General features: G+C 45.8%; 1 protein-coding gene across 4 annotated transcripts in view; it reads right to left on the reverse strand.

Moving 5' to 3' along the window:
• The window catches only part of LOC100224263 (contactin-4), a 264263-nt gene that overhangs the window by 94009 nt on the left and 157724 nt on the right, over positions 1–12530 (reverse strand). For all 4 annotated transcript variants that reach the window (XM_030283447.4, XM_030283445.4, XM_030283446.4 and 1 more), the window contains 2 exons: positions 7869–7995; positions 6431–6606 (listed from right to left, as the gene is read on the reverse strand). In XM_030283447.4, the coding sequence (XP_030139307.4) occupies positions 6431–6606; positions 7869–7995 (303 nt within the window). The remainder of the gene's footprint in view (positions 1–6430; positions 6607–7868; positions 7996–12530) is intronic.

Raw genomic sequence — 12530 nt, forward strand, 5'->3', positions numbered from 1 at the left:
GGGAAATTGGGTCATGTTAAAAAATCAATTGCTGTAAGATGTAAGAAAAGCTAAGAAAATGAAATGATTTAAAGCAGATTTGTGGGCCCTTAGTGTCAGCAAGCTGCAGTGGCTGGCTGGCAGTGTTATCTCTGAACTGTGGTCCTGCCTGGGAGGCAGCCACGCCAGGACATGCCAGGAAAAAGGGAAAGAAAGGGAAAAAGGGAAAGAAAATGTGGGAAAAGCTGGGGATTTGAAGTCCAGGTTGTGATAAAACAGAAGGGGCATCTGGCTCCTGCATTTCCCACCCAAACCCTCTGGCTCCTGCATTTCCAGCCCAAACCCTCTGGCTCCTGCATTTCCAGCCCAAACCCTCTGGCTCCTGCATTTCCAGAAGGTTTAAAACACACAATCTCTTATCAACCCCTCAGATTTCAGTGATCCCTGTGGAAATTTTTCGCTCTGCCTGCTGAACACACAGATCAATCCCTGGGATTGTGGGTTTGGTGGTTTGGAATTCAGTAGACCCTCCCCCCCCCAAAAAAAAACAAACAACAAAACAAAAACCCCCAAACAAAACAAAAAACCCCAATGTTTTCAGTATTAATTGTTCTTGAAAGAGTGACTTCCTTCCTTGACAGTTTAATCTCCAAAAGATAAAATGAATGCACTGGAGGGCAATGAGGGTTCACCAGTAAAGACTTTGAGCAGCCATTACAATGTGTTCCTTAGCAACTAACAGTGAAAATTATGGGATTTACTTGTGTAAAAGATATAACAGCAAACATTCTGGCAATTGGGATATTGGAAAAAAACCCTTTTCAGTAGGATGCTGGGAGTAATTTTCTCTTTCTACCACCACAGTGAAATTATTTTGGGACAGCAGGTCAAAGCCCCACAGTATTCTCACTTCAACCACATTATTACAAGATTTTCTGCCACTCTTTGCCCTGTGCAGTGCTGAGCCCTGGATGCTAATTCATGTTTAACAATTATTTTGAAGGAAAAAAAAAAACAAAAAACCTTTCTATAAAATGAATTCTTTTAATAAAGTATGTGTAGGGAAGAGTTTTTAGAAACAACAGTGTGATTCCCTTCACTTCAGAGGAGGTTCATGGTAACAGGGAAGAAAGTAAAGAGTTCCTAGAATGGAATCAGAATATCCTGAGCAGGAAGGAACCCCCAGGGATCACCCCTCATGAGTAATGTGGGACTCAGATTCAGTCAAAGAGAGAAACAAGAGTTTCTAGCTAGGCAGAAGCCTGGGAAAGAGCTGGAGAAGAATGTAAATAATTCTTTATCTCTCTTGCTGTTCACATTGTTTATAGTTAAGTTCTATCACTGTGCATCAAGCACTGTACACCAACAGTGTGGGTTGTTTTCACGTCAGGACCAATGAAGTTGGTCCTCACAAAGCTCTGTATAAAAGAGCAGTGTACTTTGATTAAACCGTAATTTTACTCTCAGCAGCCTTCTGCTCAGTCTTCTCATTCCCGTCCTGCCTCGACAGCGACAAGTAATCCAATGGAAGAGGTACCAAAGGCAAGGTGGGGCTGCTCCCCTGCTCAGAGGTGGAAACAGCCAACCTCCAACCCATTCTTTGGACACTGAGGACACAGTGAAACAGTTCAGGCTCAATTCCACCCAGAAAATCAGACATTTCACCTGTCTGGGGACATCTGCAGGATGAGGAGGAGGAGGAAGAGAACAAGGAGATCTTTCCCCTTCTTTTTAACCTCTTGGGGCAGCACAGTGATGCTCCACCCCTACTCCAGCATCCTCAGAAGATATCTCCCTTCAGACTTGTTATCCTCTGCCCCTGGGGCCTCATTTCTGGTCTGAAGTTGGGCCCTCAGCCCCCTGGACATCTCAATATTGTTTTGGCCAACTGCAGAAAACATCCACAGCATCAGCATAGATCTGCTAAATTAGAGATTTGAGGGAAACTCCTTCCTGGGAAATGGCCATGGGTTGGAAAGGGGATTTCAGAGAGGCCTCTGAGGACAGAGTAGAGGGAAGGACATCAGCCATCCTCCCCTCACGGGGTCCCATAAATAAAACCCCCCTGAAAATAGATCCCATTTCTCTAACAACTCCTGTTTCACAGACATCATTTTCAGGCAGTTTTGTAACAACAGGGGGCAAAACAATGATATGACTGAAAACCAGCTCTGATTCAAACTTGATTTTCCTCTTTGGATACTCATTTCCAAATCAACAGCATGTGACAAACAGCAGTGCTGAGGAGAAAGGCAGCAGCTCCTGCAGCTCCCAGAGGGTTCATTTCCAAAGCAGCATCCTGCAGCTGGCAGCAGCTTTGTGAATTTTCAGGTTAAACTAAATCCTGCTGAGGAGTTTAGGGCCAAATTGAGTCAAGTTATCACAGCAGGGAGAGAATATTTCATCTGGGAGCATTGGGGATGGCTCCATGGGAGGAGAGAGGGGTCATCTCTTGGGAGAGGCTTGGTCCTGTGCTTGGGGTGATTCAGCTGCTGCTGGTGGAGGTGGAGCAAACACAGCTTGGAGACCCCTGGGGTGGGGGGTACTGGAGATTTGGTTCCAAAGCTTTGGCAGTAAAACACAAATTTCAGCTTCAGCAAGGTAAAATAAATTCAGAGTTCTCTCTAATTAGAGATGCTGCCCTATAGGAGCTCAAATCAGCAGGAATTGTCCTGCCTCACTCTGATCACCCCACTGTGATCATAAACAACGTGGACATCCAAGAATTAAACCAGAGGGAAACGCTGCACTGTCCCATTTCCTCTGGAGCCCCTTCCAGCAGTGCTGCCCAGCTGGGACGGGCTGGAAGATCAGCACCACCAAATGAAAATAAATCTGAATACACAGATCTCCAAATGCACAGCCCCAAGAAGGGTCTGCAAGGGCTGGGCACAACAGGGGTGATTTTGAGAACTTTCCATGGTGATCTGGTGACTATGGAGGTGTGAGTATAAATATAAATCAGACATTAAGGTTGGAAACAACCCCCAAGATCAAGCCCAACCTTTGGGCAGACACCAGGGCCACAAACCACGTCACAAAGTGCCACATCTGCTCACAGCCTGAGCAATTCCAGGGATGAGGACTCCACCACTGCCCTGGGCAGCCTTTTCCAATGCTCAGCCACACTTCAGCAAGGAAACCTTTCCTGATATCCTCCCCTGCCACAGCTTGGGGCCATTTCCTCTTGTCCTACCACTTGTTCCCTCAGAGAAGTGACCAAGCCTCACCTTGCCACCACCTCCTTCCAGGGAATTTTGGAGAGTGACAGAACAACTGCCAGCACCTGTGAGATGTTCCATTCTGTAAATATCCCATGGTCAGCTTGAGTGTGTCCAGAGGAGGCAGCGAGGCTGGAGAGGGGCTGGGAACACAAACCCTGTGAGGAACCACTGAGGGAGCTGGGGGTGCTCAGCCTGGAGAAAAGGAGACTCAGGGGTGACCTTATCACTCTCCACAGCTCCTGAAGGGTTGTTGTAGGCAGGTGGGGTTGGGCTCTTTCTCCAGAACTGACAGAACCAGAGGACACAGTCTCAGCTGCACCAAGGGAAATTTAGGTTGGATATTAGAGAAAAGTTTTTCACAGAAAGGTGATAAAGTTCTGGAATGTTCTGCCTGGGTGTGTTTAACAAAGCCTGGATGTGGCACTGGCTGCCAGGGTTGAGTTGAGGTGTTGGGGATGGGTTGGACTCGATGATCCTGAAGGTCTTTTCCAACCCAGTGATCCTGGGATTGTGTGGCTCTGGGATTCTGTGATTTAATCCTTTGGCAAGGACACGCTGGGAACTCATCCTCCCTGTCCTGCCAAGGGGACGGGAGCTGAGCAGGCAGAACAAGCTGCAAATTCATCGCTTTGGGAGGGCTGTGGGCCAACTCTGGTGCCACTAGAAATCAATGGGAGCTTTATCTCCATCCTCAGGATCCGGGCCACAAAAACCAACTTGGATCACGTGTCGGAAGGGGTGGGCTCAGCCCCAAAGTGTCGCCTCCCAGCCACTCCTGCTCGATTCCAGGGTTATTCCACAGCAGAAACCACAGCACAGTGAATAAAATCATCAAGCTAAGCCCCAGCCTATAAAATAAAAAGCCCATCATTTAATCTAGTTCAGCTGTGTTTCTGCAGATCTTTGTGGAAAAGCCATTATTAGATCCATACTCGAGAGTTTAAAGCTTTTTTATTTCCTGAAAGCCTGTGTTGCTATAAGCACAGGGCTTGGGGTATCATTAATCCATATTCTGTTACTGTGGCACAGCAGATTCCTCACTCGGTGAAAATATGTTCAATTTTAGAGACAACTAGCGTGGAAAATAAAAGATAAAAAGGGGGGGAAGAGAAAGGAAAAAAGAGGGAGGAAGAAAAAATAAAAAAGGACAAACCTGAAATGAAAATGCCATATCAAAAAGCAAGTATTCAGAGGAAATATTAGCACTTTTATCATAATGAGTTTGTAACCTAAATACATATTTCAAGGAAGAAATTGCTGACCCTGTCTGCCCTCCACAGGAGGCTGAATGGCTCAATCACAGCTTAATCTTCCCTGAAAAGGCTACAGAAGAATATCACAGCCCTTGAAGAACAACACACATTACTGATGTCCCAAGACTCACAATTTAACTCTTGAAAGGAGGGAGAAAAAACCCTCAAATCTCACCCATCAGACTCAAAAAACCCCAGCAGTCATTTCCTCAGAAATTAAAATGAGGTAAAACAAAAATCACACAACACAAGGTGAGAATGGAAAACAAGGGATTGCTCAGATGAAGGGTGAAGCTTCACATGCCCTTTTTTAGTTTCTTAGAGGCAGAGCCTTTGTAGTAAAGTTAAATCACTCTATATTTCCTAGTTCAGCTAATTCTGGTTGCAATCCCTTTCATTAGAGAAGACAAAAAAATTGTTTTGTCAAAGCCCAACTTGAGAAACCCTAATTTTTTTTTCTTTACTCCAAATGTTTCTAGGCTGATCATGCTGTTTTAGTAAAATAAATGTAATCCAGGAGTCAAAAATGTATCAATTTATCCGAGTTCCCCACCATTACTGGAAAGGAGCAAGCTTTGTTCTTAAATCCAGTCTTCCCAGGCAGGAACCAGTCAGAGCATGTGGGAATCCAGAGCTTCCCTCTGGCTGCCCTGGCAGGTCTGGGACCCTGGCAGGGGTCAGGAACCCCCCTGGACAGAGCCCCCAGAGACACTGGCTGTGATCTCTGTCCATGGAAAAGAGTTTTCAATCTTACAGGATGAATTACCAGCTCTGAGTGTTTGATATGAGTAATAATTAATTGTGGCATGGGTGCAAAAGTAAAATTTTAGGATTCTAGATAAGGGGTTCAAAGGGGACAAGATGGAGGAAATTGGGTGTGCCTTGTCCTTTTTCTCCTTCTTCATGCCCTCCATGTTTCACTGTGGTGTTGGCATTTTTCTGTTGGTTCAGGCTGGGGACACACTGTCCAACGTAGGTGACAGATATTGGCACGTTATTGTAAATCCAGCACAGGTAGTTTGTGGTATTTAATGTTTGTACCATCCCACTGAGGGCAGAGCCCCACACGCTGCCCTGCAGGACAGAGCTGCGGCAGGGCAGCAGAACATGTTAGAGATAAACAGAATAAACAACCTTGAAACCAGCACAGACCAATTATGGCTTCTGCTTTGGCAGTGGGGGTGACAGACAGAGACTTTCTACAGTCTCAGAATCATCAATACCTCAGATTCTGACATGAGCAGATGTGTGAGAAGAGGGTGAGGTTCCACTCAAGTGGTCCCTGCCTACTGCACAGGGCAGGATCAGAGAATCCCCACAATGGTTTGGGTTGGGAGGGACCCTAAAACTCATTTCATTTCCACATCCTGTGTGGGGACACCTTCCACTGCTACACATCCCAGCATCCTGGCTTTTACTGGGATTGTTGATCAGCACAGGGCACCAATTTGTTGGACAATGCCCTTTTCTGACCCAGAGCTGGGGCAATTGAAGGTGTTTTAAAAACTTTTATTCCATTTTCAGTCTCATGAGAAGGGTGAGACAATACAGGTCTTATAATTCACGCCATCACAATCAGAAGCCAATTATTTCCTAATTACAAAACACTGTAAGTGTTTCTTGGCCTATCAGCTTTAGCCACACCATGCTGTAGATGCCTTAAAGCCAATAATACAAAATTACCCCTTGTGACTCCCACTACCATGCATCTTTCCTAGTTCTATTTCTCCAAAGTATCTACTCTTATTTGCAAGGCCATCCTTTGAAACTTTTTTCTAGCTCCATTTCTCTCTCAGCAATGTCTCTCCTATTCCATGGCATTTCTAATTCAGAATTTCTTGTCTCCAAACCTGAGAACTCTTTACAGATCCATTTCCCACAGATAACACCCCATAACCCACCAGGAAAAGTTGGGAGAACACACCCAGCTCCCAATTTTTCCAGCACAGGAACAGAGGCTGCTTTTTTACTCACAGGCAAACTGCAGCTGTGCTTCTCTGCTGACAATGGTTCCGAAGGGGTTTGTTGCTACACACTGGTACATCCCAGCATCCTGGCTTTTATTTGGATTATTGATCAGCAGGTCTCCTTCCAGCAGGCTGTAGCGGTAATCCATGCCCACGTCGATACTGCTTCCATTTAACTTCCACCTGGAGCACAGAATGCCAAAGTTAAACTCCGCTGATGCTCCTGCGTGGTTGAAAACACAGCGTGAAGTAAGTAAAGGTTTAGAACAGCTCTGGCTACTTATTAAAAATAAAATAAAATAAATTAAAAAATGGTGCAAAAATGCAAATTTCCTGAGTGGTATTGAAGTTTTCCAGTATTTAACTGAAAGAGCAACACCCTTGACATATATTTCAGTCTCTGAAATGATTTATGCTTCTGTAGTTGCTGGTGTTGCTGCTCTTTGGAATTAATCACTTGGCAAGGGGAAGTCCCTGAGACAGGATCTCTAACCCATTCAAATCCACTGAGGATATTTTTTTTTCTCCTCTCCTGTCTTGCTGCTTGTTGGTTTATAAATTTAAGAAAATTCCCTCCCAGCAGATGTTGTCACAAGGTGGGGCACTGAGGAATTCCAGCTCCTCCCAGTTTCTCTGCACACTCTGGGGCTGTGCTGGCACTGTGAATCCATGGGTTTCATGGCACTAAAGAGCTGGCTGTGCCAGGAGCCAGCACAGAGGCAGAGGCCTGGTGGCTCTAACTGGTTTCAGAGTGGCATTTACTGGTGAGCAGAGTGAGAGGCACCAAAGGGAAGAGAAGAGCAGCAGCGATGATTTACAGCAGCAGCACCACTGCAGGAGGACAGCACCTTCCTCCAGGGATCCCACAGCAGCTACTAAAGCTGAAGAGAATGAGGAGTTTTGTCCACGTTGATGGGAAAGGATGGATAACCTGAGAGCCAGGACTATTTATAATCCTTTTGTAACGTTTCAGAGCTCCTGTCCGAGTTTTAGAATTGAGTAGCAATACCTGGAGATTTCCTGGTGTCATTCCCTCTGCTCCTAACACCCCAGGATCACAGAACATCCTGAGCTGGAAGGGACCCACAAGGACCATCAAAGTCCAGCTCCTGGCTGGGACACCCCAAATCCCACCCTGGGCATCCCTGGCAGGGATTTCCAAACCCTCCTGGAGCTCTGGCAGCCTCTGTGCCCATTCCCTGGGGAGCCTGGGCAGTGCCAGCACCCTCTGGGGGAAGAACCTTTCCCTAAAATCCAACCTGAACCTCCCTGGCCAGCTCCTGCCCCTCCCTGGATGCTGTCCCTGGTCACAGAGCAGGGATCAGAGCTGCCCCTGGGGATTTTTTTGGGATCAGCGCTGTGGAAGCCTCCAGGGACATCACTGATACACACAGCAGAAAGGCTCATGCGTGGTGGCTCCAAGAACAGTCAAACACTGAACAAACCCAATGGTTGGTCTGGGATTTCCTTTCACTTCACAGCTCAGCTTCACTTTCTTCTCCTCCGAGCCCAAGGGGAAGATGAGGCTGTCGGGCTCCTGGAGGAACACCGGCCCGTGCAGGGTGTTGTCATCTGCAGGGACAGGGAAAAGGGACAGGTCACCCATGGAATCTCCATCTTCCAGCCTTAAAATACAAACCAGAGTCCCAGCAGCAAGAGGCTGTGTGCCATTCACCTTGGAAAAGATCTGATGTCACTTTATCTACTTTATAACAGCAGATTTTTTTTTCCCCCCCAAAAGCCACTGAACCTCACACGGAGTCATGAAAATGTCCTACACTGAACAGAACAGGGAATGAAACCTCGCCCAATGATGTGATGTACAAAAATATAGGAAAAAAAAAAAAGAATGAACAGAAGATGATGGATCTTCCAGGTGGAAGGAAGGTGAGAATGAATGGGAATAACCCTGATATTGCCTGACACTGGGAAATCAGCTGGATTTACTAAGGACAGAACAACAGTTCAGGGAGAGCAAATTCTGTCATCTCCATGGAATTATTTCACAGAGACTTTCCAAGGAAGATTAGAAAGGAACCACCTCTCCCCCATGTTCCCTCCTTCAGGCCCCACCACAAGCGCAGTCACAGCCCTTGTATTTATTTTATTTTTAATTATACGTTCATGATACCTGACTGAAACTCATCTATTATTCACAACACATTTCACATCGTCTCTAGCTTTAAATTACACCTGTGAGCAACTCTTGTTGCTGGTGGGAAAAGATAATCATAACCATAAAGCATAAGGGACTGGATTATGGCATCCAAACTTGTTCCTGAGACCCTGCACTCCCTGAGCAGCCTCATTCACCCTAAGAAAGGATATTATAGCCTGGCCCAGAAGGATTATAGCTCTGAGAAGTGTATGAGTGGCTGTGAAAGCAAGAGATTTAAAATATATTTGAATTTTTCCAGTTTTCTCACTGGAAAATACACAAGTTCTCAGGTCCTGTGTAAAAGTTGCTTCAAATCCCAGGAGCACGGAGCCTGGTGGTGGCACGAGCCAGAGCATCCCAGATAATCCAGTTAAGGACCTGCTGACTCAGGGATGTGTTGGATTGCTTCTGTCACCTGCCTCCCACCCCTCTCTGGGCTGTCATCTGCTGTTATTTCAATTAGAGAATGTCAATTTATATCACATCACACCAGAGGTCTGACTTTGGTCCTCCTGCCATCCCAGCAAAACGCAGCTTGCATTAAAAGTGAACAGTTCAGCTGCTTGAGGTGGGAAACAGGAACAAATCTGAGGCTCCAAAAGTGTCCCCACACGTCCAGGACATCACCTGGCTGCAGGGGCAGGGCTGAACCTGCAGCATCCTGGTCTTCAAGGGTTAATGAAACTGGCCTGCACCAAGCAGGGGCAGTCACAGGTGTAGGAACCATCCCATCCTGTCTGTGTAATTAATTAGTGAGCAATTAACTACTTAAAAAGCACAGAGAACTAAAGGTAGAAATAATGACAAATAGATGAAAACGCTGCATTTCTCTGCTGAATACTCAATTTCCCCAAGCTCAAGTAGAAACTCCTGAAAGATCAAATGAAAACACTTCCAAATATTCCACCTGCTGCTGACACCGTTCAATTTAACTTTTATATGGCAAAAAGAAAAAACCAAAACCCTGCCCTTCCTGTTGGGCAGCAAGGGGAAAAATCCTGGAGTGATTTTCAAGCAGAGGGAGAAGCTCTGAAGCAGCTGCAGCCTGTCAGGGGAACAGAGGAGCAGGAAAAAACCTCACAACACTGGCTAGATAAAATTATTTTGAGTGCCTTTCTTCTTCCTCTTATTGCTGCCTGTGTATAACCAAGATAAGCGAGTCCAAACTATTTAATCTTCATCCCGTGGAGCTGCTTTGCTGCAGCCTTAATGTGTGATTGAAATCACTGCAGCCCAGATCCCAGCCCTGGGTGATAAGGGCTGAGCCACAGAACCTGACACAGGAGGAGGATTTGCTTCACAGAGCACTAAAGAGTCACTAGGAAATAAAACAAGCTGCCATCTAGATTCTTGCAGACAGGAAACTACAAGTGCCTGCACCAGAGAAAAAAAAAAAAAAGCTCATTTTTGACTAAGATGTGTTACTCAGATGTTTATTGTCAGCACAGCCAAAGGTGTTTGCTCCACTGAAGTGTCTGATTTTGTGGGAGCAGAGTTTTGCTGTTTGGATAACTCTGAAATGCAAATTGTACACTTTTTAAAACACATTCGAAGTGGTAACTTTCTTTCTGTCGCAGTAATGTCCAGGGATGTGCACTCCAACAGTGATAACACATTTTTGGCTTATCACTGGTGAACACTTTGAGCAGCTCAATCCCCAGAAACCACTGAGGCCAGGAAGAAGCTCTTTGCTGTGCTTAGAGGCTTTTTCCCTCACCCTTCTCATCAGATTGTGTCTAATAGACCCTTTTTTGGTCATTTCATCAGACACAGAACAAGAAGCAGTGCATATCTGTGTGCACACACCTGAAAGTGCTCAGTTATTTTAGCCCACTTCCCTTTTACACCATTCAGCAGCTGCTGCCACTCCTCACACATTTCCCACTGCCCCAGGGCAATAAAATAAATAACCTTCCCAGCCAAACTCACTGGTGAGACACTCCCAGGGGCAGATTTTATTTTTCTGAGTAACATTTCTTTTGAAGAGCCCAAAAATGAGTAAACCCAGAACGAACACGAGCCGCCCTCAGATGAAGACAACCTGCAAACAAGATTGGCTTCCAAAAAACATTTTTCCCCCTCCTTGTCAGATAAAACAAATGTACTCCTGCTCTGGGTCTGCCTCCTCTGACAGAAGTGTGTTTCTTTCAGTTAGAGGCAGGATCTAGGAAATTTCAGTTGATCTGACAATAAAAGAACATTTTAACCACAGAAGGAGGTGTGTGTCCATATGGTGTTGGATGGAAAGTGATAGATCATTTCAAGGAACATTCTGCTCGATGTATATTTTTCCCCCTAGTGAATTACAAAACCTATTAAAAGAAAAAAAAAAAAAAAAAAGCCAGATTAATTGGAATACATTCCAAATGAAGAGTATATTTGCTGTGTCCCTCCAGTACCCCAAAGCTGAGAGCCAGCACATGCAGTTGGATGTTAAATGCTGTCATCTTCCCCTGCTTTTGAGGACTTGAAACATGAGGAATGTCAGCTGAGGTTAATTCACACCAAACAGGTGGAACCATTCCTATTCTCTCTGAACATTAAGCCTGGTGACAAATATGGTACCTAAATAGAACTGCTTTAATTTCCATTGAAAGTTATGGCCAATTTGAGAGAAAGTTTAATTGAATATTCCACACCGTAGGGAAAGATAATAACTAAACTGAACAGAGAATTCTTGGAGTATATCCAGGGTAAATGAGAGAAATCCTTTCCTTGTTTGCTGCTGAGGGAATTGCTCCCTGCTCGGAGTGCTGGGCTGGTTTCGTACACTGCCACACGCTGGTATTTCTTCCAAAACTGCACCTTGGGAAGAGCAGCTCTTCAGAAAAGGGGGAAGGGGAATGGATGGGACAGCTCAAGGGCAGGCTGATTGCACAGCAGCTGCACTCCATCCTCCTGAGCAGGGAAGGGCTCCACTGCACGCCTCACTCCTTCATTTTCGCCTATCACTCCTGCTCACATCAACTGCACTTGGCTTTGAAATCCAAACAGAGACTATTTTACGCCATACAATCCTACTGTGACTAATTCTGTAGACTTCTCAATGAACGAGACCCACTAAGGGTGCTTACTGTCCAAAAGGAAATGAAAAATAAAAGGATAAAACCCAGGTACTGTAAAAGGGATTGAAGTGGTGTTTTCCAGGGAAGGGCCTCGTAGCTCTGCATCTTTGGGGACAGCGCCTTAATACAAGACTGGGCTTTTTTTGTGGTACCTACAGGTGTTCAACAGGTGCTGTGAGCCTTCTGCTGTCCCCTCTCTCCTCCTGTTGTCCCATTTTCTCCTCCTGTCCCAAGACCAGGGTACAGCCCTGCCTGACAGGTGCCACTCCAAGCAGGGTCAGATATTCCCCAGAGACCACAGGAGCCTGGGAGGAAGCCAAGGAAGGAAAAAATCTCCCCTCTGGTAAAGGCAGGGGTGGAAGAGCTCCAGCATTGGAGATGGATTCTCAAAACTCCACTGAGGAGTGGCCTGGGGCCCTGGAGCTGCCTGCATGAAAGGCAGGGTTAAACTCTGCAGTGTGCCCCGAGCTCTGATCAGACACACAAATGTGAAAATTTGTGTGGGGATATCATAGGCACAATTGTGGATATTTGTATGTGGATATCATACACACAAATGTGGATATTTGTATGTGGATATCCTACACACAAATGTGGATTTTCCCTGGGCCTCCTCTCCTGGCTCCAGACTGCTGGGAGAGGCTGTTCCCACCACAGCACAAGGGTGACCTGTCCTCCAACAAACCCCTCATTTACCAGGATGCAATTTGTGTTCTCCTAGCAACAACCTGATCATCAGCACACTTGTCCTCTTCAGTGTCCCACAAAAGCACATTGCTCCAGTACTGCAGGAAATCACAAATTTCCTCACCATGCCGCCTCTTCCCTGAATCACCACAGCCAGCAGCAGGAAAATAAACAGAGGAGCTCACAGTGCCCTGTTG

The sequence above is a fragment of the Taeniopygia guttata genome, chromosome 12, assembly GCF_048771995.1.
Source record: "Taeniopygia guttata chromosome 12, bTaeGut7.mat, whole genome shotgun sequence".
NCBI lineage: Eukaryota > Metazoa > Chordata > Aves > Passeriformes > Estrildidae > Taeniopygia > Taeniopygia guttata.